This window comes from Phocoena sinus, chromosome 13 (genome assembly GCF_008692025.1).
Source record: "Phocoena sinus isolate mPhoSin1 chromosome 13, mPhoSin1.pri, whole genome shotgun sequence".
NCBI classification, from domain to species: domain Eukaryota; kingdom Metazoa; phylum Chordata; class Mammalia; order Artiodactyla; family Phocoenidae; genus Phocoena; species Phocoena sinus.
Genome location: NC_045775.1, coordinates 29242924 through 29267997, shown reverse-complemented (window position 1 = coordinate 29267997; position 25074 = coordinate 29242924). Strand labels below are relative to the sequence as shown.

Below are 25074 nucleotides of genomic sequence, written 5' to 3'. Positions count from 1 at the left end.
AAGTTTTGGTATTTAAATACAGTGGTCCTAGCTGGACATTTCCCCCTCCATCCACCAACACCCTGTCTGAAATAGTGGCCTGGTTACACCTTTCATTCAGGTCTCACCAAGGGCTATGCCACTTTCCAGATGACTGTTGGTCAGCTCTCTGAGAAGACATGTAGCAGTAAGTTGGGTGGATGCCTTGATACATTTTTGGCTCCACTTAGGAGCTACAAAGGTTATGGGTATTACAGCAGACCCAACGCTCCAGTCACTAAGAGGTGCAGCAACCGTATGTCCCGATTTACTAGGGACACTCCTGGCCTACAGCCATGGTCCCAACATAATTATTAACAGTCCCCGCTTCACTCACAAAAGCATGGTTTAAAGAATAAATTGGATAGACAGCCACCCTATTAAAAGAAGAGAATCCATCTTTCACACATAGTTTTTAATATTCCCTGACCATTACATTGAGAAACTCAAGCTCTGTAAAATTCCTGAGACCAGAAATTATGCTTTAAAAACCTTTCCATCTCTTGTATACCAATGTGTAGAATAAGTCTTCAGAGAAAGTGGCCCCATAGAGTGGCCAGAGGAGCTGTCCTGATAAGCTTGAATGGTGGCCAATGTGCACCTGAGCGCCATTTATCGACTCATCTACGGGGATTGTTACAAAGCCCTGTGGCCAGAGGATTTCTCCTCCTCCTCAGGCATCACCCCAAATATATGCACTGACTTGCATCTACGAAGCACGCAAAAATCTTCAACAATAAATTGCATGATGCCTGTCGTTAATACAGCTTGCCTAATTTTTCACCTGCTAACTCTGATTACAGGTTCACAACTGGACTGAGATATGTCATTGTCTTTCACTTGACTTTATGAGCTTTACTTGAGACGAAAGCAATCAAAGAGAGTGAGAGCCTTGGGAGCAGGGACTGTGCCTGTATAAGAGCTGCCAGCTGTCTGAGCCTCGCCTTCTGGACTCCAGAACGGCATCTGGCTTGTGTCCATAGGACCAGTTTTGGTATAGACGTCAGGGGCTGATATACATATGTCCTCTGCTCACAAGATGTATCCCCGTGGGTCACATGAAGGAGAGGGCTCTGTCAGTTACTCAGTCCTCACTCTGTGTCCCTAAGCCCTCCACACGGACAACCACATGGTTTAAATAGAATCAATTAAGTGTTAGCAGACAGAGGAGTAATTGGGGGATTAAAATTAGTATCTGGTATTTAGCTGATCTCAAGGCAGTGGCAAGCTTAGGCACTAAATGTACTCTGATATGGGACATGGTGTTTCTCTGTGGACAAAAGGACCACGGTCAGTAACAGAGCGAAGGAAGAGTTCCAATACTGAAAATTCTGAAATGGCAAAGGAGCCCAAGAGAGACAGCGCTATAGCATCACGACATCCTCAGAGAGCATTTCTTATTCTTAATATGCTTTATCTCGGGAACACATCCTCCATGTCTTTCCTCCACCTGATGTGACTACATTGATTCTATGTGGCACGTCAATCAGAAAAACAGATTTCAAAATTATTAACTGATCTAGGCAAATGGCTGTCAATGTAGATTTAGTGGTCACTGGGAGAAAGGAAGGATTTTTTTTCTTGGTCTTACCTATGCAGTAGGGACAACACTGGCCTTTTCTCAACACAGGTCTTTCACAGGATACTGAAGGGCAAGACTCAGAGTAACAGCTAATTACGCTATCCATGCACACGCAGCTGGTACACACATCCGGCTTCCAGGACTCCGCTGCCAGGAATATATCCCCTTCATCATTTTTGCAGTAACTCGGCACGCTGTCATTATGGGATGAGGAAGGCTGGAGAGGTTCATCTGGAAAAATGAACAGAAGGTCAGCAGAAAAAAAGATGCTGCAGGCCACCCACTGTGCAACACAGTGAGTTTCACTCTGTCCCATACAAAGCACGCTCGGTCACCAGGGCTTTGTGTGCCTCCTTAAAATGGACTCAGGGGCTTCCCTGGTGGCGCAGTGGTTGAGAGTCCGCCTGCTGATGCAGGGGACACGGGTTTGTGCCCCGGTCCGGGAAGATCCCACATGCCATGGAGTGGCCGGGCCCGTGAGCCATGGCCGCTGAGCCTGCGCGTCCGGAGCCTGTGCTCCGCAACAGGAGAGGCCACAACAGTGAGAGGCCCGCGTACCGCAAAAAAAAAAAAGGACTCAGTAATGACACAGCACATCTGGCTCGGACAGGGTCTGGAATTTTGAAACAAAAACAACAAAGACTACAAAAGATCTGTTGCAGAGATTCTGTTAGTTGCTTGCACGATATCCACTCTACCTTTCTTCCTTAATGAACTCCTGATTTTAAGGTCGGGGATGGGGTGGCTGAGGACCTGGATCACAAGGGGGATATGTCATGTGGGACCACTGCTCCCTCCTTTTCTAGTCTCTGGCAGAGCTGGGGGTGGCCATGTCACCTGGCTGTGGCTAACAGATTCACTGGCTAATCAGGGATTTCTGGGAAAGCTTTTACTTTCTTAAAAGAAGGGCAGATGTGAAGCTACCCACATGCTTCCACATTCTTCCTGCCTTGAATATGAGTGTGTCGCCTGTAGCTATAATACCCTTATCATACCTGTAAGAGAGAGGCCTTGATATCACTAAGACACTAAATCAATGGGGTCAACATCTGTCTCCAAGCTTCTCATAATGTATGGTAAAGAAACCTCTGTTTAAAAACTGTAGCTGGCTTAAAAAGAAATGAAATTGAGCTATTTGTAATGAGATGGATAGACCTAGAATCTGTCATACAGAGTGAAGTAAGTCAGAAAGAAAAAGACAAATACCGTATGCTAACACATATATATGGAATTTAAGGGAAAAAAATGTCATGAAGAACCTAGGGGTAAGATAGGAATAAAGACGCAGACCTACTGGAGAAAGGACTTAAGGATATGGGGAGGGGGAAGGGTGAGTTTTGACAGGGCGAGAGAGAGTCATGGACATATACACACTAACAAACGTAGTAAGGTAGATAGCTGGGGGGAAGCAGCCGCAAGGCACAGGGATATTAGCTCGGTGCTTTGCGACAGCCTGGAAGGGTGGGATGGGGAGAGTGGGAGGGAGGGAGACACAAGAGGGAAGACATATGGGAACATATGTATATGTATAGCTGATTCACTTTGTTGTAAAGCAGAAACTAACACACCATTGTAAAGCAATTATACCCCAATAAAGATGTTTAAAAAAAAAAAAAAAAAAAACTGTAGCTGGGGGGGCTTCCCTGGTGGCGCAGTGGTTGAGAGTCCGCCTGCCGATGCAGGGGTCACGGGTTCGTGCCCCGGGCCGGGAAGATCCCACATGCCGCGGAGCGGCTGGGCCCGTGAGCCATGGCCGCTGAGCCTGCGCGTCCGGAGCCTGTGCTCCGCAACGGGAGAGGCCGCGACAGTGAGAGGCCCGCGTACCGAAGAAAAAAAAAACAAACTGTAGCTGGGTTTTCTCTCACTTGCAGCCGCATGCAGTCCTAACCAATTAACACCCAAACAGATTTTCAAACTGTATGTAACACTTCAATGTTCAGGCATTCACATTAATGGCTGAAAGATGATGGGAAATGTAAATCATTCCTGAGGACGCACCCACAGAGAAATCATCTGCAAGACTTGTGTGTTTCTGCTACATAAATACAGACCAGAGGGTCTCCAGATCTAGTAACAACTTGAAACACAAAAGAACGTCACCAGAAAACCCAGATATCTCTTTGGGTCTTGCCATTCACTGAACTGACTTGAGAGCGGTAAGCTCAAGCAGAAAGCTGACTGGGATATAACAAAGGAAAGCGTGATACTAGTTAGTGAAGTTTCCTAGTTTAGAAATGTCACAATTGCACTGACAAGAGAGCACTCCCAACCACCTTTGCACTTGAGAGTCTGGAAAACGCCATGACGGTCCCACCCAGCAAACCTCTAAGAGAATCCTGTTTTCTCAAAGGATACAGGGTCAGAAGAATTATCATCCGTTCTCATAGTCAACATCATGAAGTCTGCTCTTTCATATACATGTAGCTATCACAGTGATGCAGAAGCTCTAAGTGTCCCATTTTCCTCCCATCTACCTCCTGAATACACCCTACAGCCAGCAAGTTTGATTTCACAAGAAGAGTCTCTTTGAGAAGCGGGGCAATCGCTTTACTTTGGGCTCTGAACCCAAAGTGTGTAACTGTATCTCCTACTGCCAGTCCTGAAGGCAGCAACAGTGAAAGAACAGCCATTGGTTCCATTGTTCCAAATGTGCTTCAGGTCCAATTTTAGGTAAGTTTCCATAGATCACATGCATATGTTGGTAAAATGGGATTACTTTCTCAGGCATCTTTTCTGGATCATCCATGTCCAGGGATAATTTCTTTTTAAGAGATTGACTGATGTTAACTTTTGATTTGGCTGGAAATCAGGGCAACTCACACTAGTCTACACGAGGCTCTGCAAATTGCCACGAGGTTTCTGTGTGTTATGACAGCTTAGCTCTTGCAAGCAACACCCAACCTGGTGTCTGAAAACTTAGAGGAGGAAGCAGGGACGGCAGCGATGGAAGCATGAAATAGTAGCTGAAATGAACATCCTAGAGTCTGGAGGGGACCCCAGGAGACACGGGAATGTGCCGGCAGAGCTGGAGCGAGAGCTGCAGCTGAGATGCAGCGTCTGCAGGTCTTCAGCCCCCAGGGCAAGAGACTTCGGAGCCCTGACTGAAGATATCATTTGGGAATCTTGCCCAGGCTATCTTCCTTCTTTGGGCCTTTCTTTCCATTTTTAGGAAAAAGTGAGACCCCTTCTTTACACTCTGATTCTAAATATTAACTCACTTGTTTTGTTTTTACCAGTTCTTTCACTGGTGTTCATTCATTCTTTTTATTTCTATAACAGAGAAATAAAAGAAGAAAAGAGGGATCTCTCTTCTGTCCTACGCTTCTTTCCAACTTTAAAAAAATCAAAAATGAAAGAGAATTTTAAAAGTGTGAAAAAAGAAAGAAGTGCTTTTCTATTCTCTGCCTTTCTCACCTTGGTGAAGTATCATCACCTACAGGGATGCTCAGTCTTTCTTCATGAGCCCACTTCTGTTTCTAGACCTTGCTCTAAACCAGGCCGGAGGAGAGGGGGAGTTAAGAACAGAGGGAATGACAAGGCATCCCAGGAGATACAATCACCATGAGGGATGCAACTCTTCTAGTTGTACATATGTATCATTTTGGGACAACTTTAGGATGCAAGTATCCTAAGGTTAGAGATGGTATTTTTGTAGATGTGAAATACTCCATTTATCAATGCTGCTGTCGAAATTTACTGCAATGTGAAGAAATCAATGCTTTGAATTTTAAGACTTTTTATCGCTGCAACACAACTATGAATGGAAAGTTCAGAAAGATCAATGATGGGGTAGGTGACTGATTTTAAAATACAAGAGCATTCTAGATACAAACTTATTCACAGGTTTAAGTGTAACCTTCAGAATACTGATCTAGGAAACAGAAAGTCCTGACATTTAAGATGAAGGCCATCACTGAAGTATCTCTCAAGTTATATGTAAAGTAAGGAAGAGTCACCTAGGCATACGTTTATAAAGGAGAAGCCAAAGCCAGGCACACATGGGGTGCTTGTTCCTGTTTCTAGAGGGGAGGTCTCTGCTCTGCTAGAATCGGCAGGGCCTCTGCTCACGCGCACTGGCCTTGAGACCTGGCTCTAAGAAATCAGTCCTCGGCACACACAGGAGTCCCATTTCCAGGGAGCTCTTGTTCTTTGCCTGGGCTGAACCTCTGAGTCCAGTCAGGTGTCCCACCAATAAATTTGGGCCAACCCCCGTATTTGTCCTCAGATCCTCAGACAAGTGGGAACAGAGGTACTTCCCACTTTAGTTAAAGCTTCCTGGGTTACCTGCGCTCTTAATGCTTTCCTTTCCAGGCACTCCTCTCACTCTGTCATGATTTACTTAAAGGTGGAGTACTGGATTGTTCAGCTCTTCTTTTGCATTACTGCTCCACAGGATAGGAGTTGTGGCTGTGCTCATCAACCCCGGGATCCCCATGGCTCAATTCAGGCATTCCATAAGCACTTGTAAAATGAATACATTAAACGGATATAAATTCATGATCCCCACTGAAGAGACCACTCAGAGTAGTTTCCACCAGGAGGATGGGAATAATCATGGTCATATACTAACAGAGAAATATTAGGGTTTGTGTCTAAGTAAAAGAGGGATGACAAAAATATAGGAGGGACTAGGGTATATCCTAACAACATAATACATTTCTTATACTAGAAAAGACGTTGCACTAATTAAGCTTTTCAGATTAACATGGTTGAAAATTACGCCAAAGATTCTGTACTAAGATGATAATACCTCAGCAGCAGGGCATGATGACAACAGCAAATAATGTTGCTATCCCTACAATTTCCTCTGATGCAATTAAAAAATATCATCAATGTGAACCCAGGAAGAATTCTGGACATCAACTACGCTGGTTACATAATGACAGAACAATAGATTCTAGCTGGCTGACTAGTTAATCCAATGTAAAAAAAGTAATACAAGGGCTTATGTTTTACTGAGCAGAAATACTCTAAGAACATACATTTAGAAGGTAAATGATTACTGATTTAAGTTGAAAAGATAAAAGACTGAGCAACAACAAAACTAGTGTGCTGTCAACTTGGTAATTATACAAATTAAGTCATATATTCTAGTGTTAATTAGAATTGCTGCTTGCGTTGCATAATCAGCAACGTATGTTTAAAAGTCTGACAAAATTTCATTATGTTTGTTTCATGACCATAAATTCACCTGCTAAGCCCAGATTATCTGAGAACTTAAAAAAAAAAGAAAACGATAGTACTCTTTGTACATATGCAGTGCTGGTCACTTAGTACTTCTGGATCTTAACTTAGTCATCACAGATTTGAGAAGGTGGGCATTATGTATCTTTTAGCGATTCCTCTGTTTAACATTCTCAAAGTATCTTCACCACCCTTACATATTTCAAAGATTTTATTTACATTATTTATCAATAATTGCTCTTCACATTTTGTAAAGACAAAGATGACTTTTCACATTAGCAAAATCATCTGGAATAATCTGGTACAGCAGGACTGTCTCTTGAGTCTGAGATGTAGGGTTAAGAAAAAAGGGTAGAAAGAAACAATCTTTTTTTTTTTTGCTGTTGTTGTTCAAAGTCACCTCAGGTGCAAGGCACATTGATTGCATAAATATGTGGTTGATAGAAAGGAATGAATTTAGGAAGCTGCCTGCCAGATGTTCCTGCCTGGGTTACTGGTGACTGGGTCTGGCCCACTCCCACGTGGGGCTCAACCCAGCCCACCGGTCCTGCAGAATGACAACACCCAGGCTGCAGGCCCTCCCCACCAGCCCAGTGCAACCCGAGGCGCAGTGCCGGTTACCTGGACACTGTGGGCAACAGGAGTCCTGGGTGCGTGTGGGGTTCTGGCAGAGCAGCGGTGGGCACACCTCTGTCTCACACAGCACCCGCCCGCTGTGGCAGGTGCACTGAGTACAGGTGTCAATGTGCCATGTTTCTCCTTCCACAAAGTACTCTCCCCCAGGGGCATGGCAAATGGAGGGGGTGCTGAGCTCCAGCTTCTGCACCACAAAGTCATCTGGGGAACGACACAAAATCCAAACACAAGAAATTATTCATCTGCAGTCTTACCAGCTTGGGAAGAACCTGGTGCTGTGGGCTTTAAGGGACAAAGAAGATGAAGTGGCTGTTTCCCTCAAGAACACAGGGAAGAAAACATTCCATGCACAGAAATATAAAGCAACACCAGAAGAGCTAGTTTCAGGAAGTGAGGTTCAAGTGGTTCCAGTTTGTCAACAGTAACGAGAGGCTCCAACGAGATAATTAAATCACAGGGGGCTTCCCTGGTGGCACAGTGGTTGAGAGTCCGCCTGCCGATGCAGGGGACACGGGTTTGTGCCCTGGTCCGGGAAGATCCCACATGCCGTGGAGCGGCTGGGCCCGTGAGCCATGGCCACTGAGCCTGCGCTTCTGGAGCCTGTGCTCCGCGACAGGAGAGGCCACAACAGTGAGAGGCCCGCGTACCGCAAAAAAAAAAAAAAAAAAAAAAAAAAAAAATTACAGGGACTTCTACTGTTGAAGAGAACAGGAGCCTCTTAGGGGACGTCTGTGAATGTAGGATTATCTAGAATAAAGATCTCTCATTTACTGAATGCTTCCTATGGTCCAGTTTCCATGTTAGTGCTTTACATATGTTACTTCATTTACTCCTTATACCAATGTGAATAGGTACTGTTATCCTATTTAACATATAAGGAAACTGAGAACTCAGAGTACTAAGGGCAGACAAGGGATCTGAACCCAAGTCTATGTTTGTTTGGATCATGGATACACCTCCAGATTAAATACAATTGTAAACTGATTTGTGCCCCGTTCACTTCATTATCTCTGGGACCCTGAGTCCTTTCAGGCTTAGAAATAAGTCCTACTGTTGAGCAGGACACACCCCAATCCCGACCAGCTGCCGGCACACTGAGCAGGAATGCTCTTTCAGAATCAACAGTCTGAACCCTCACCTGAGACTAAACATTGGTTTGGCGATATGATCAAGAGAGGTAAACGCCCAGGGGCCAATGATAACTATGAGCTCTTTCCCCAGACGAGAGGCGATTTGGGGCTCTTGGTGAGATGATAGTGATAGAGAGGGAATTTAATGCTGAAAATGTCTGGAGAGGCACTGGGAGCTGCCCTCAAGTTGTGCTGGAGAAATGAGAAGTATGAAGATATTAACCATATTCGTGTCATCCAAATACAACAGGCGTTTCAAGAAGGTGTTGACAGTGTGGAACCCTGCGGAGAAGCCATCTGGAGACACCATGGCGGGCTCACGCTTGGAGATCAGTGGAATTTGGGCCTCAGAAGAACTACCCTGTTTGTGCAGAGATACTCAGAGCTGACGTCTCCTAAGAACTCACGGGCTGTGACTTTCAAAGCAGTGGTCAGCCTGAGATGTAGCAATACTGATGAGATACAGTGGTGTGGGCCCAGCTCCAGCTAAGAAGGCATTGTATAACTTTTAATACAGCTTTATCTCAAGGGAGCTAGTAAAGACTGGAACTTTGACCAAGTGGACACATCACAGAAAACTGACATCAGCCAACGCTTACATTCATAACCAACTGGGCCAAACTTTCTAGTATATGAGGAAAGTAGAAAGGAAGATAATTAGAATGAAAATTGAGCTGCGATGAGATAAAAGTGCATTTCTCACCGTTTATAGAAAAAGAAAAAATAGTTCCAAAGACTATTAGTAAACTACTGTTGGAAAAAGTCTCCCTTTTGAAAGGACTTGGAGAGGATCGACAGTTGCTGCCCTTTTAAATGCTGCCATGTAAGGAAATGGTCAGAAGAAAAACGATGTGTGTTTGCAGGTATCTTACTCTGTGAATTCCTTTGCTATATATATATCCATGTGCCTCAAGGCAAAACATGAGTGACCAGATAGATGGAGGTGATAGAAAAACTGAAAGGTAGAGGGTAAGAAAAGGAAAAAAAATCTGAGAAACAGTATCATTTGGTGAAACTTCTGTCAGAAGAGTTCAGAGGCTGCTCACTTATCTCAGAAGGAAAAACAGCTGATCCTTGAATAGAAGGCAGGAGAAAAATATTCTTTGAAGTAGGAGTCCACAATTGCAACAATGCTTGGTCTCTATTCAGAAAGATCCATGTGGCAACTCACTAAAGACATTTGGAAAAAAACATACCTACACATCCATATATATCAATACCTGTATGTTTTTATATGTCTATATCTACATAGTCACACACCCACAATAATACATCAATAATTTTGTGTGTGTTTAAGAACTTTCCGTATCTCTGTAATAGAGAAAACTAGATTTGGTTTCACTGACTTTCAGTGCTTAAGTCAATCATCTATTCTTAGTAATATCTTTGCATTTCCACTGGTTGGAGTTCTTCACTGAGTACATCGTTTAGCAAAGACCCAGATGCAGGCCACACTCTGCACACTCATGCCTATAATTAAAGCATGGGGTCTTCATTGGAACATATGATTTTTCCTTCCCCAAAGAGTCAACAAAGAGTTCTGTCTCATTAAATTGTTCATTTATCTTCTGTTTCAGTGGGCACTAGTGGTTTTTCATATTTAACTAGCAAAACATGCGAATAAGGAAGCAGTTTTGATATAGAGCACATCTGGCTTAACTATGCGAAACAAAACAACACTTTGTCATCTGGTCCCCTATAGGGGTATGGGGGCTGCCTGTCACTTTAATACCTTAGTTACTGAGGTGTGTATAATGTCAGGGCTAAAAAGGACTTCCAGTGCCTCTCTGCCAACCCCCTCCCTGGCAGGCAAAGCAGGTGAAGACTGAGGTGCCAGCATGCGGTACCTCCCTCCCAGGCCGGGCCTGCCTTGCTGCAAAAGGCCCAGGCCTCAGGTTCCTGACTGCACCCGTTGTACAGGTGGAGGGAGATACAGAACCAAGACTGACCGGGGAAATACAATCCCTACCCCCAAACCGGACAGTACATTTCAACTTTAAAAGAAATCCGATGCAAGAATCAGGAGACTTCATGTCTCCCTGCCCCTCTAGCTGACACGCTATTTTACTTTGGGTAAGAAAACTAATCTCTCTGTGTCTGTTTTCCAAACAAAAACTGCCTAAGCGTATTTTTCCCTAATTCAGTGGCCTCCACTCGGTGGAAGAAATAATAACTATGAAACCATGCTGAGCTCTTTGGATCAAAGGCACTAGATGAGGTATTATGGTAATAATTACTGTTATGGACAACCATAATTTGGACCTCTATGGATTATAAATCTGTTATGTTCTTCTACTAACTATCTTGATTACCATTATTATGACTGTAAATGTTTTGGATGTGTGGTCACTCTAAACATCTCCATTTGGCAAGACTACCACATATCCATTAATTTAAAAAAAAGCAATATCCACAGACTTCAGTAATTCTCTCCCTCTCGAATATTACTTTATAAATAAGAAGCTTTCATGGAATAAAATTAACAACAACCCCCTCCAATTAACTAAGACATTCAGCCTTAATACACTATCCGTAAGATGGAGAGCTGGAGCTTTAAGTACATAAGCCCACAAACCTGTACACAAATGTAGTTCAAAGACCAATGTAATTGAGTAAACCTTCAAAAATAAGGAGAGTGGTTTTAGAGCTTTAGAATAATTCTCTGGTTTTTGGCTAATCATTTATAGCACCTGGCTGACACTCGTGGCTATTGCTGACAAAAACCAGAGAGCTGAAATACGTTCCAGGGGTCGTCCCCTGCACTTCCCCTGGAATTACAGATGTGATGAGGCAAAAGTCATTTGCTTAGGGAGCACACGAGATGGCGGCCAGCTTTTACCTGAACATGACGGGCAGCACTGTCCCGGATGAATGGTGGGGTTGCCACAGGCAGGCACCGGGCAGGTGATCAGAGCACACATTTCCCGTCCACTGTGACAGTAGCATTCCCGGCACCCATCATGCCAGCTTTCCTCATTTTTATGATGATGACCATCCATGGACAGACATGTGCCTGACAGGACGGGTGGCCCGGCTGCAGCAGGGACCTCTGGACAGACAGAAGGCAGCCTGGTAAAGAAGGAGCCACTGCACAGGAGAAACAGCCTGTAGTTCCTTACAGGTAATGCTACCCAGCCACCAAAAATCCTGTCTACACAGCACAGCTTGTGACACAGGAAAGGATCATGAAAAGAATTTAAGTTAATATGCTCTCAATTTTGAAAAAAGAAAAAAGGGAGTAAAAAACCCTGCAAATACATTTCTCTGCTATTGGTATTTTTTTTCCTCCCTTCACTCTACGTTTTCATATTCTACACAGTAAACAAGCACTGACTGATTTCAGCGTGAATGTTACACATATGTTTAATACATGCAGAATAATCACTCTAGAAATCATTCAGTGGGGCAATCCTGGGCCGCTAGTAACTAACAGGTTTTCGTTCTGCAGAACAATTGAAGCAGTGACTAGATTTTTGTTTACTCTGACCCCCTAAAAACACTCTTAAGGTGGTAACTGAACAACTCTGAAAAAACACAGAACAAACTTTAGGGGTCTTTTACTGCTTCATCTGTGGCTCATGTGGACAACTAAAACCAGCTGGGGTGGGCAGTGGCGCTGGAGCTGGGGTAAGGGCTCACACAGCTTCAGGAACATCCCTTGCGGGGGAAGTCCTGCAAAAGGTACTCCCAGGACTCACACCTATACACAACTATAGGCTGGCATGTGGTTATTCAGCAAAAGTCGACATTCTCAGGGAAAACTGTGTTACCAAGAAAATACACAAGCAGACTGTTTAGCTTCACCCACCCTCAAAGGGCTGTGAAAAGGGACCTTTGCTGTATCAATCGTCTCGATCCACTGCTGGACAGAGGGAGACTCTTATGGAGGTCAAGATAAAGATGCTTTAGGCTAACGTTCCTGAGACAAGTAAAACTGAAGAGCTAAGAAGTGATTAATTTGGTCAACGTGGGGCCCGTTCCTTTAAATTCTATTCTGAGCTCTTATTCCATTGAGATGAAAGGACAAGGGATGGTCCTCTAGAGAGTGACAGTGGTGTCAGAGTGGACAGCAATCACTGAAATTATTTCATTGACTTCCGTTCTTGGTTTCTGTGCCTCTGATTGCTCTGAGCGGGGAAGGGTTATGCGTTGGGACTTACCTCTGCACTTGCAGATAAGACAGCCACGACTGTCCTGCTGGAAACCCAAGGGGCAGATCTTACTGCACGGGAGCTCTGGGCATTTCTTACAGCGACAGATGTCACAGCCATGCTTATTCTTCCTGGGTAATTAAAATTTTGTCAGAGGTTAGAAAATCCAAAAGTCTCAAGTGATGCCCAAGTGCTTAGACCAAGGGTCACTGAAGTGATATTCTCAGTAAGCAGAATGACTTGAACTTCTGCTCTCAAAACTCCCTGGAGTGATGCGTAATTAGCTCCCTGTGGCCATGACCACCACCCACCCATGGCCAATGGTTAGAACTGTCCAAGCGCTTAGGTGCTCTAGGACGTGACTGTCAGAATCCCGATGACGTGACTGTTGATTTAATTGGGAAAAGTGGTACCAACAGTACAAAAAGATGAATGTGCAGCTCCAGGAAGAGGAAGGTGAAGGATATATTGCTGGTCAATGTTGGAGGCCAGCGTTAGGGCAGAAGTCCTTCTTCTGTCAGAACCACAGGCTTCCTCAGACGACCACATTCTCTTGAGAAATTTCAGATGCTACTAAACATTTTACTGAGATATCTACAGAATTTTTTAGCAGATGGAAGAACTTAAGGATCCATAGACCTGGGAATGCTACGTAATGTTGTAGCATGTTGTACATGTAGATATCTTGTATATGTTGATGAAGAACAAAATGTTTAAGAAGTCCTGCAGTCAATGTCCAGTAATTACCTCATTAGTCAGAAAAGAATACCAACTGAAAAATGCTCCACCTGTGGGGCATGACTGAAGCACGGAGGATAAAAGGAAATGGCTGGATGAACTATTTTTTTCCCTTTAATAAGCTACAGTACCTAAATTTTGTGTTGAGCAGAAAGATGATATTAAATAAATGTTTATTAAAAGATCACCATAGTTTAAGTCGACAAAAAAATTCTTAGCAACAATTCCTTATTTTCTCTAAAAGGAGAATGACCCTGTGTATTACAAAAGGTGCTAACCTGCCCTCCTGTGTCTTCTGTCCACTACCTGCAGCTACTGTCTTAGGCTCAACATCTCCTCTACAAGCTTTGCCCTAGTTGGGCTTCCTGGGCAGCAGAGAAGGCGGAGTTAAGTCTATTAATCCTTAAGTTTCATCCCAAGGAGCCCTAAGTGGCAACAGTGGTGTTCAACTAAAAAAATAAACCCTGTTCTTTCTCATCTTGGACAAATTAAGGGGGCTCTAAAAGAAGATGGCCCCCGGGCTTCCCTGGTGGCGCAGTGGTTGGGAGTCCGCCTGCCGATGCAGGGGACATGGGTTTGTGCCCCGGTCCGGGAGGATCCCACAGGCCGCGGGGCGGCTGGGCCCGTGAGCCATGGCCGCTGAGCCTGCACGTCCGGAGCCTGTGCTCCGCAACGGGAGAGGCCACAACAGTGAGAGGCCTGCATACCACAAAAAAAAAAAAAAAAGATGGCCCCATGGGAAATCCTTGGTATATAACTGTCCAAGTGATAAACTACAATCTGCTAAGTGAAATCAGAACTGAACACTAGGATCTACGTATTTATATCAATATAATGAAAACAGTGAATTAAATGAATGCTTCACACTCCTGTCATAGACTGTGCCATTTCCAAGCCCTAACAGGGCTTTAACAGATTTGTTTGTTAACTCATTTATTCACTTACCCGTTCCTTCTTCCTTCTCCCATTCCCTTCTCTATATTTCTCCCTCAGAGGCTGTCCTTGAAACATGTGCTAGCCGATGCATTATTCGTTTGCCTACAAGAGTCAACTTGGTCCTTCTTGAATGTGTTTACTGACAGGAATACCAACTGGAATCTATAATCCTCTAAGAGTTTTCTCTCCAAGGTGAAGTTTGGATGAATGCAGCCTTGGTTCTGAACTATCATAACACTGCAGCCAAGTGGTTGTAGGTACTATTATGATAATAATACTTTATTCTACATCAGCAGGTAAGCTAAGAAATAGCTCTACTTTTATTAATATCATATTCATATTTTAGGATTAAGAACAATGATGATTTATTAGTTTACTTGGGGAATTTTAAAGAATAATGTTCCCAAGCTAATTATCCAATTAAAATTAGAATTAAGGTTCCCCTCTCCCTGCTAAACTAGAGTTTCTAAGAGGAAGAATAAAAACAATGCCTTTAAGACGCTGGGCAAGAGGTGATGGCTCTAAATCCCTTATAATTACTAGCACTATATAAACATATCAAATGGAAAAGGCAGAGAGACTAAACTGGAAGGAATCAAGGCAGGAATGACAAAGCAAAATTCTGAAAGGTTATTTTTAAGGAACCAACTTGATACAAAGACAGAAGTGGATTCTAAGACAGACACAAAAGTAACAAATGTGAAATGTCTATTTTCCCCCTAGAATAATCTGAATTTTCATGGGATTTGATTCAATAAAGAATATTTAAAAATACAAGTCATAGTTCTCATCACCAAGGAAATTCATAAGATCTACTGCTATTTTAAAGAATACTATAAATGTAGACAAGCATCAAGGTAGGACAGGGAGGCGTGGCAGGTAAGGATGCTCCATATTGCAAATCAGTAGCTGTCAATTCATCTTAAAACATACATTAAATACGTAATCACAAAACAGTTGCTGCGACAGTGGTGCATAGTTGAAGCGCTTACAACACTGGAACCTCATGACAGTTCCATTCCCTTTGGCAGTGTCCAAAGGCCCTTGCTATGAGGAAATCTCACCTAACAGGCCCAAAGTGTCATAACAAGGCTCTAGCCCATCTTCAAAAAAGAGTAAAACTTGATTCTTATCTTTGGAGATACGGCCTTTCTCTGCTTTCTGATTCCTCTAGCAAAACAAGCATAGATATTCTGGATTCAGTACATTGCCGATTCATTCAGAAACACACACAAAACAGCCAACAAAAAAGGCAAGAGACATTTCGTCAAGTTATAGATAATTAAGAATACATCTTCTGAATTAAGAAATACGTACAGATATCCAAATGGACAATACTTTTCACAGATTATGAGTCTGCACTTCTTGGGGCGTGGGCGGCACTGACAGAGCTCACAGTTGTGGGCATCGGTTAGGAAGCCGAAGGGGCAGTCCAAGGTGCAGCCTCGTTTGAGGCCCGTGCAAAGTTCCTCCCCTGTGAAGACACATGGACAGCACATTTCTTCCAAAGATGAAAGGAACAGAACATGTGACACTTCAGTGCCTTCCCCTAATCTTCCAATCTTCCACCAATGTAAATTTCTCAGCTCTACCACGGCATCAGCAATGGTTAAAAATTATAGATTGTGCTACTTCATGGCTATCAGAACGTAACTTCATGTTTTGGTACTAATATACACAACAAAGTCCAACGCTGAAAAACAGATTTCTGATCAAACCACTGATTACCATTTACTATTCAAAATGTGAGAAGTGGAAACTTACATCCCAAATTTCATTATGTATTTTTGCTCCTACTGCATGCCCATGAGAAACACATTCTTAAAGGTTCACACACGTTTACCCTTATGAGTTTTAGATGTTACCATATAATACTGCATACCATATTCAGCATAAAGCATTGCTTACCCTTTCTTTAAAAGGTATATCTCTAATAACATAATACAAAGTGAAATAATCAGTGTTCCAATTAGATATTTTTTTCCCTACCGCTGACAAATATCCAGGTATTTAGATACACTTAGTTAACTGACAAAAAAAAAAAAATGTATGTGCCAAAGACATACCTAGATTAATGTTTAACTATCCATTATTTAAAATGTTCAAACTCTCCCCTGTTAGCAGAATCTGGAGTGATGTTTAACTGTCCTCTGTTAGTCAGTTATAACTTATTATTGTAGAAGGGAAAAAAAGGAACAAAGAAATGGTGGCTGGCACAAGAAACTTCTATTAGCTTAATGGAAGCCTTGTAAATAAATTTTAAAAGGTGTGATGTAGGGCTTACTAGAGCAATATAGGCAACAAAAATGTTAAGGTAAATAAGAAAAGCATGCTTGGTGATGTAACTAAAGCAAATTGAGACGTCTGAATTAAATGCAGAATTTGAAAGATAATCAAATTTAAAGAAGTAGACATGATGATGGCAAAAGTATGGCAATGTTTGATTATAGTTCTGCGTGGACTGGTACAGTGGGAAGCTGAGACTACTTTTGTTGAAATAATAAATAAATTTTATGTGTATATCCTTTAAGCATAAATACTGTAAATAATGCACAAGTTACTGGGAAAAACAGAACACATCTGTCCCTTCCACACACAAATCTTATAACCTAAAATTAAACCTTAACTACAATTAATAGGTGAAATGGGTTCATATTTTACATAAATATTTTAAGATAGCATCTCTTGTGAATCTTAGCTGGCAATACTTGCATATTTAATTTGTTATCTTTTAAAAAGGATAATGTGATTTAAAGTACAATTTTCTACTTTGTCATCACCATAAACCTTTCATTACACATATTTAATATAACCTCGTGGGTCTGTATCATATTGTGAAGCAACTGATTACTAATTTGCATCCTTGAAAGTGAAATTCTAAATGGCTCATTTAAAATTTTGTAATTATATGACTTGAAAGGTCATCATTTTTCATCTCTTTCCCATTATTAAGGGAATGACGAAGGAGGGAGAAGACTGTCATAGCCACATTTCTTTCTCTGACACCAAGATCTAAGTTGTGAATCCATTTTTCTATTGCAAAAATTTTAAGTCTTGAAACCAAGTAGATTATGTTGAGAAACAGATGAACTAACGACACTGTGAGCACATCCCTGGGGATTAAATTTCTTGAAACTCTTGAGTCTGAGCACCTTTGTGCCTTTATTTCTCTGGTCCTGTAAAAAAGGAGTTTTTCTATAATTTTTAATCTAGAATGGGCTTCATCCTTAATGAAAGCTGTTGCATCACTAAGTTTAAAAAATTTGATATAAACTAAGTTTGTCTTTACCTCTGCTTTGCAGTGGAAGGGAATTTCAAGCAAAGGCTGCTGTGTGTGAACAAAAATACAGGACGTTCATAGACTTCGGACTGGCTGTGACATATTGGGCAGGTTGCCACAATGCTGCCCTGGCTTGGGACTGCTCACTGCCCTGCTATCTCGTTTCTCCTCCCCAGCAGAAGGGAGCTCTAGGGCAGGGACCTATTTTCTTTATTTACACAGTCCAGGTGCTATCATGGTGCTCAGCATGGAGTGAGTGCTCAATAAATACTTGCTGAATGAATGAACCAATCAAGATTCTTGCTATTTACTCCTCTACCCTCATCAAGACTGCCACATTAACAGAAAAATAATGGGATGAAAAAACTTACTGTTAGTACTGAAAAATTTCAAAATACTGGCACTTGCTAAACATCTCCAAATACCACCTTCTAGCTTAAAAATAGAGAATATTAAAGATTTCAAGGTATTCCTAGATCCATGTATCAATTATGGATTTTTCTTCAGAGAAGTATAACATCAAGGCAAACATTTACATAAAGAGCAGAACAGGTAGATTAGAAACATCTTATTCATAGATGGGTGGGAGTTTTTAAGTTTGTTTGAAAAGTTTTAGTACATCACTGGAGGCAACCACAGAAAGAAGGGTGGCTTTACGTTCATAATTTTTCAACATTATGACTTTGTTGTGATCTAAGAATGCTTTCTAATCCAGAGGGGAAAATTACCATTGAAGAGAAAGTGATAAATAATGGCAAAATACGGAGCCTGTGCATTATGGCTGGTCGATAGCAGCTATGCAGTAAGCTCTCTGTTTATTCGGGAGGAAAAAAAGATGTTTTTGCTCCCAGGGCCAAAATGTGGCCCAACTGTGGGGAGCATCATTTGTACTTTGCCGTAGTTGAACACCATGGAGCCTGCAAACAGAACACAGTGTACTGGTGCCCCTAGAGTTGTGTTGTGCTTCTCTGCTGCAGGACTTCACACTCTTGGGTTCTGGCAATTCTCAGCAACATGCAAGCAGGTAAGGATACCATGAATAAAGTTCCTGAGACTGTTAAATAAAGAAGTGCAAGACTGCAAATGGTGGTCCCAATCTTGACCTTGATAAGTGTTTGTTCAGAGTAACAATGAAATGAAAACAGGAGCCTGCCTCCTTGTATATGATGCTGCGACCTTCTTTAGACGCTTGATTCAGATATATGTTTCATGAAAATTATGAAAGGTTTTTTCTCCCTGCTACCATTAATTTTCTATGTCTGCACTGGTTTCTAGTTAAAAGCACTATTAATCCCTAGAATTACAGATTGTTAAAACTGGAAGAACAGTTACAAATAATCTGATGAAATCCACTTGATTTAAAAATGTAGATGATAAGATGCTAAAAAAGGTGGATGCCATTTAATTCACATAGATGTCATTTACTACATATCGTACCTATAGTAAGCTGAAATGTATTATGTATGTTTGACAGCAAACATTTTGGTTAAAAAGGAATGCTACTAACAGCTTGTAACAATGAAGTGTTAGATTTTTAGTAGCTTATCTAAATGATTTTAGTTTTAACTTTTGTTGCTATCATACATTCTTAAGCATTTTCTACCATGTTTCTTTTCTTTATTCTAAGTATGTCTTTGAATAAAGTTTAAATTCTCTATATGCCCCTGATGCATTACTTTGCTTAGCAGTGTTATAAGAAATGTTATTTGTTACAGGTTAAAAAAGAAAAGCTACAGTATGTTCAAATAAAAGAATCCTGTCATATACCTTCCATGTTCTTTTGAAGGACGTGTTCCTACTGGGTTTTGATTTCAACCTTCAAGTGACTTTCTATAATATGCTTGATTATATTGCAATAGCATTACAACATATTAGCATATTACCAATACATTACCAAGATTAGTCAGGGATAAGGTCCATTTTTAACTTTTTTGTACCCCTAGTTTTTGGTGTATAGTAGGCACTCAATAAATGCTAGATGAATGAAAGAAGGAATGAATGAGCAGACAACAGGCCAGTAACAGGGGAGAAATATTTATTTGGCATTGGTCTTATTTTAAGAAAGAAATATTGATGCCAGTGGTCTATATATACGTCTAACCCCTAACGGAAAACTTGGGTATAAATGGTTAGGGCCATTGCATGTGAAACAGACTTTGGTGGGATGCAGAAAAATAACATAAAGGAGAGATTTAGACAAAATCCATACTTATCACGTAGCTGCAATGGGAAAAAGAATATACTTAGCTATCCTTCAGTACCAGGGACTTCCTTTTTTCTAAAGCTAGGTGAAAGAGAGTGAGAATATTTGAGGGTTAAAATTAAAAGGCAAAAGGAAAGTTGTTTGTGTGCGTGTCCTCAGAGGACAGGAAGAACTGGAGGCAGGTTGGTGTCGGAACAAAGGAGGGAAACTGGGGGCTTTCCACATCAGCTAGCTCTAGCTGACTCAGAAATGCATGTTATAAAACAGCTATCGTGTCAACAATTACCATATGTCGGGTAGTAAAGCTAGCTTTGCATTCACTAATTAGTCCTCAAAACAACCCATTACTTTGGTATTATTACCTGCCCTTTACAGATGAGGACACAGAGGCTCTAGGAAATAAAGCAACTTGCCCTGATCACCCAGATACAAGTCAGTATGATGCCAGAGTCTGGGAGGAGAGCTGGGTACATACAGTCACAAGAATCTGACAACCGAGGATGTGGCAGTTTGATTTAATTTGACTCACCGCCCAAAGGTGTCAAATAATCAGGACTGCTAATGGGAGGGGATGAGAGCAGAATGCTCTATGGCTCTGTCATATACTTTCCGTGTACCTTTGTGTATGATATAGACAAAATGACAAATTCCAGCTGACATAAAATGCAATGGTCTCCTGTACATATTTCCTCCTATGTGTTAATGAAATGGAGGTGCAAAGCAGGCAGTATGCAGGATGTTCCTTTTACAAAGCCAGAAAGCAACATTAACACAAAGACAGGCAGAGCAGAATTTTCCTGATAAGTCTCAATTTGCAAAAAGCCAGTCATATGCTTCTGACTTGCTTCAATGACAACTGAGGGAAATTGCTTCTTTGGATTTAACTTCAAAGGGCTCATTGTGAATCAGCAGGGGTCTTATGTAGGTGTGCCCATGTGGCCAAAAGTTCATAATAACAAAGCCCAGGTGAAGATGGTAGGCAGGGTGATTAGGTACAATGAAATCTATATTTTTAGACTTCAAAAAGTTCAGGGAAAAAAAATTAGGTATGCTCCCGTGATCAGAAAGGATGTACAGCTCAAGAGATATGAGAAGGATTAAAATATAAACTCTTTGTGATACAATCACCAATTATCTTGGTGTCAAAAAATCAAAGTTGACCATTTAAGCCAACAAATATGGCTGCCAAAGCAGCTCCCTAGTAAACTTGGCTTTCCAAAGGGAGGTAAAAAAGGCAGACAGGTGTATAACAGGGACTGGTCCTCCTCTGAACAGAAACAAGTGTAGGAAGGCAGACAGTCCCCCATGGGTGGAGGCTCATGGGAAATTTAAAGGTGTAAACAACCATCATCACAACAACAGTTTGATAACCTCCGTTTCAGCACCAAGTCCATCCCACAGACACTGTGATGGTAACAAGTAACTGAGAAAATCGAATTATGCAACTCCTACTTAGTATCTGTCTTCACCGAAAATATTCTTACAAAAGAAAGCATTGAATGATTAAGGTGAGGAGGAATACAGAGCCCAAGAAAACTGATAAATCAGAAAGTGATCATCTCTCTACATTAAGTAATTCTAACTCTCTGAGTCCAGGGTAATTATACCCAGAGGCTCATGGAGAACCTGCTGATTACAGAAGCACTGTCCATATTTGGAGACATCAGAGGGAATGGAAAGAGATTTCAGAAAACTAAAAGAGGCCAAATGTCATTTCCAAAGGGACAAAGGATTCTAGCACTACAGGAACTCAGCCTGACATTCACAACTGAAAATTCTGCAGAAGGAATGGTTAAACATGGGATATGTGACATTTAGGAAAGAAAGCAATGAATACCAGGAGCCAGTATAGGTTCATGAAAAACAACCCATACCCTACTAACTGCGTTTTATGTTTAAAGTAGGGTTTCCAGCAAAGGAATGTTGTAAATAGAATGTATTTTGATTTCAGATAAGATACAGATCAAGAGTTTCAAGATTTCCTTGTGGAGATGGAGCTGATATATCGTCAGCTGAATAACTCCATAGAAGAAGTGAGGATTACGTTCAAAGTCATTTTGCAGGAAGGCCTTCAGTGCTAACAGGGCTCTCTCCTTGGTTCTATACAACTTAATTTATTTTAGTGCAATGATTTAGATGAGGACATGTAAGTTATGCTTATTTGATATAAGCTGGGAGGCACAGATAAAGTATGAGGTCACATCATCAAGATTCAAAAATATCCCAACTAGTTGGTAAACGGTTGAAAACTCTCAGGGTAATTTCTGGTTAAATTTGGCCCTGCATTTATATCATTAAAAAAAAAAAATCAAACGCTCAAATACAGAACAAATGAGAATCATCTATGTGCAGCTGATGTAAAAAGTACCAACTGGTTCTAGTTGCTTATAACCTCAGTGTTAGCCAACAGTGTATAATCCAAAGAGCAAATGCTCACTTAGACCACATAATAGCACTACAGTTATCAGACCAAATTCTGCAATACTCTGTTTGTTTCTAGGCCACACATTTACAAAAGGACCAAGAAAGTTCTAGAAACTATGTCACCTGGGGAATGACTAAAGATGTTTATTATGGTAGAAGAATTAGAGGAATTCAAAATCGTTTTAAACATGAAGGGCAATTTTTTTTTCCAGTAAGAAATGCAATATACTCTATCACATTTCAGAGATCATGGCCTGGCGACATGATTGGAATCTACGTGGAAGAGAGCTGGGATCGAGAAAGCGGAGCACATTCTAAAGACTATGGCTGCCACACATGGAATGTGACACCTCTGTGTGAGTGACCTCCTTGTCACTGATGACCCCGGCAAGGGCAGTACTGAGAGCTCCCTGGGTGTTTGGAAACATGTGCTCCAGAGTTCCCAGGGCTTCACCCATGATGCAGCCAGACATCAAGGAGTATCTGAACATAATGAAATGAGGGCAAAAACCGGAATAAAGGAGCAGCTCTTTTTCTCCAAACGACCATGTGTTTATGTTAAATACACTTTTTTTCCCCTTCTTTCAGGTTGCTAAGGGAATGTCATGAATAGGAATGAAAGAAAAGATATTCAATCACACAATATGCTTTGACAATATTAGGCTCTGAAAAAACACAGTCTTCCGTGTACTCACTGTTTTTGCACTGACAAGTTCGACAACCACTGTGATCAAGTTTGAAACCATAAATGCAGTCCTTCTCTGTCAGGGTGCAGTTTGATGATTCTCCACACGCAGGTGGATCAATTGTGATGTAGGTTGGTTCTAATAATAAAGAGAGAAAAAAAAATCAATGAAACATAATTACCTCTTAGATGCTATTCAATCTTTGAAATCCCACACTATGGTAAATCACAGGAAAAAACCTAATCAGTAATCTTCATCAAATCCTAGACTTTTATACTTTCATAATGTTGTTAACCTCTGAAAAAGAAATAGTTTTATTTAAATTTTTGAAAACCCGGATGCTCTATTTCTTTACATTTGAGCAATTTATGCATTTTTGGGTACCCTCACCACTATAGAAGCAGACAAGAAAGGTTAAAATGAATTTAAATCGTTATTCTTCTTTCCTCCTGATGTTTTCTGAGTTTATTTTTTATAACAATCAGGAAACAGCTTCCAGCTGTCAATTATCTCACTCTCCATTTTGCAATACTTCTGAAATCTATTAGCGCCTTTTCAAGTTAATAAATCAGAGATGTTTCTGAGACTTTAAAACATCTGAATTTCTTTGACCTTTTATGTGACACTCTCAATTATTACAGATGACATGACAGATCACATCATCTATAGGAGTTTATACTCAGGGCTTTAGGAAGTGGGGGAGAGAGACACAAGCATTCAGGAGGAAGAGAGAGCAGCCACCCTGAGATGAGATGCACAGAAGAAACCAAGGCCAGAGGTGATTTTGACCTTCACTGCCATGTTAATAATGAAGAATTGTTCTGGCCTAAAGATTCCTGTTACTAAACAGTAATCACACACTTACGTAAAGTGTATTATGCGTCTATATAACATCTGAAGTGCTCTTCATAAATGCCTTCAAGTTTTGGATCACAATCGGAAAGAGATGGGTGCTGTCATTATCCCTATTTTAAGGATGAGGAAATCCAGCATACTGACTTGTCCAGGGTCACAGGGTTAGTAAGTGGTGGACCCCAGATTCAAACCAGGTGTTCTGGCTCTAGGGTCACACTCTCAGCTTCTGTGCAATACAAAGCGCATTGTAATGGTACCTGTTTTGCAGTGATTGATAAGGGACAGTTTATACAATGTCAGACTGTGGAGAGAGTGTTGTCAAAGGGAACAAGGACACTGACGTATTTACGTAGCCTCTTTTCAACCCAAAGATACTATGAACTTCTTCAGAGTAAGCTGGTTCTCACAATATCTTTGTGAAGTGCTAAGTACAGAATGTCTCTACCTATGTTTTCACAAATGGAAAACATGAGGTGCAGAGAGGGTAAGTGGCTTATCTAAGTTTACATAGCAACCCAGTAGCAGGCTGGGAACAGAACAGAACAGAGGTGCCTGACCTCCTGTCCAACACTCTATCCATTAGTCCACACTGTCTTCTCAAGTTTCACCTCCCATTACCATGGAAGAGAGACCAAAAATAAGTGTTTTAGGTGCCACTGATAAGATCAAGAGTTCTACATTTTTATCCACCTGCTAAAAGAGGCCAGTGATTCAACTCTTCACAGGTAGTGAGCAACTAGGACTTATTAAAGAGATGCTTTCATCAGCATTCTCCCAGTGAAAGTATGTATGAAGACAGTGTAGCACATTCTCTATTTTTATTACAGCACAGTTGGCAGAACATCTCCCTGAAATTTTTATCTAAGATTTCCACTGCTGTGAAATTTCTAATTTCCTTCAACGACTAAAGTATCCTTTCTGACAGGTAACTGTAAACATCAAAAAGTGGTTTAGTTTTAGTCAAGTTTTAAGACTTGGTGAATTAAATATAGTAGTGCTGCTTTCCTCCATTCTCTTAAAATTTACTGTAAATATCAGTGGTTTTTAAACCTACAGTCTTTCCTTTATCACTACTCTTGTTACACATCCAAGATAATAATTCTGTTTCAGCCTTTAGCCATAAGACTGTGGAGGTTTCATCAAAATTATTCTAACCACAAATATAAGATAGAGCAGGGGACCTGGCTCGTGTCTCAGTAAACCATATCACAGATGATCCCATCGAAGGAGGAGTTAGGTCTACATTCCAGA

General features: G+C 41.3%; 1 protein-coding gene across 1 annotated transcript in view; it reads right to left on the bottom strand.

The window, feature by feature from the left end:
* Positions 1–25074, bottom strand: part of CRIM1 (cysteine rich transmembrane BMP regulator 1) — a 209870-nt gene that overhangs the window by 31521 nt on the left and 153275 nt on the right. The window contains 6 exon segments of the mRNA XM_032652482.1: positions 1610–1831; positions 7406–7621; positions 11390–11599; positions 12711–12832; positions 15693–15849; positions 22978–23106. Coding sequence (XP_032508373.1) covers positions 1610–1831; positions 7406–7621; positions 11390–11599; positions 12711–12832; positions 15693–15849; positions 22978–23106 — 1056 coding nt within the window.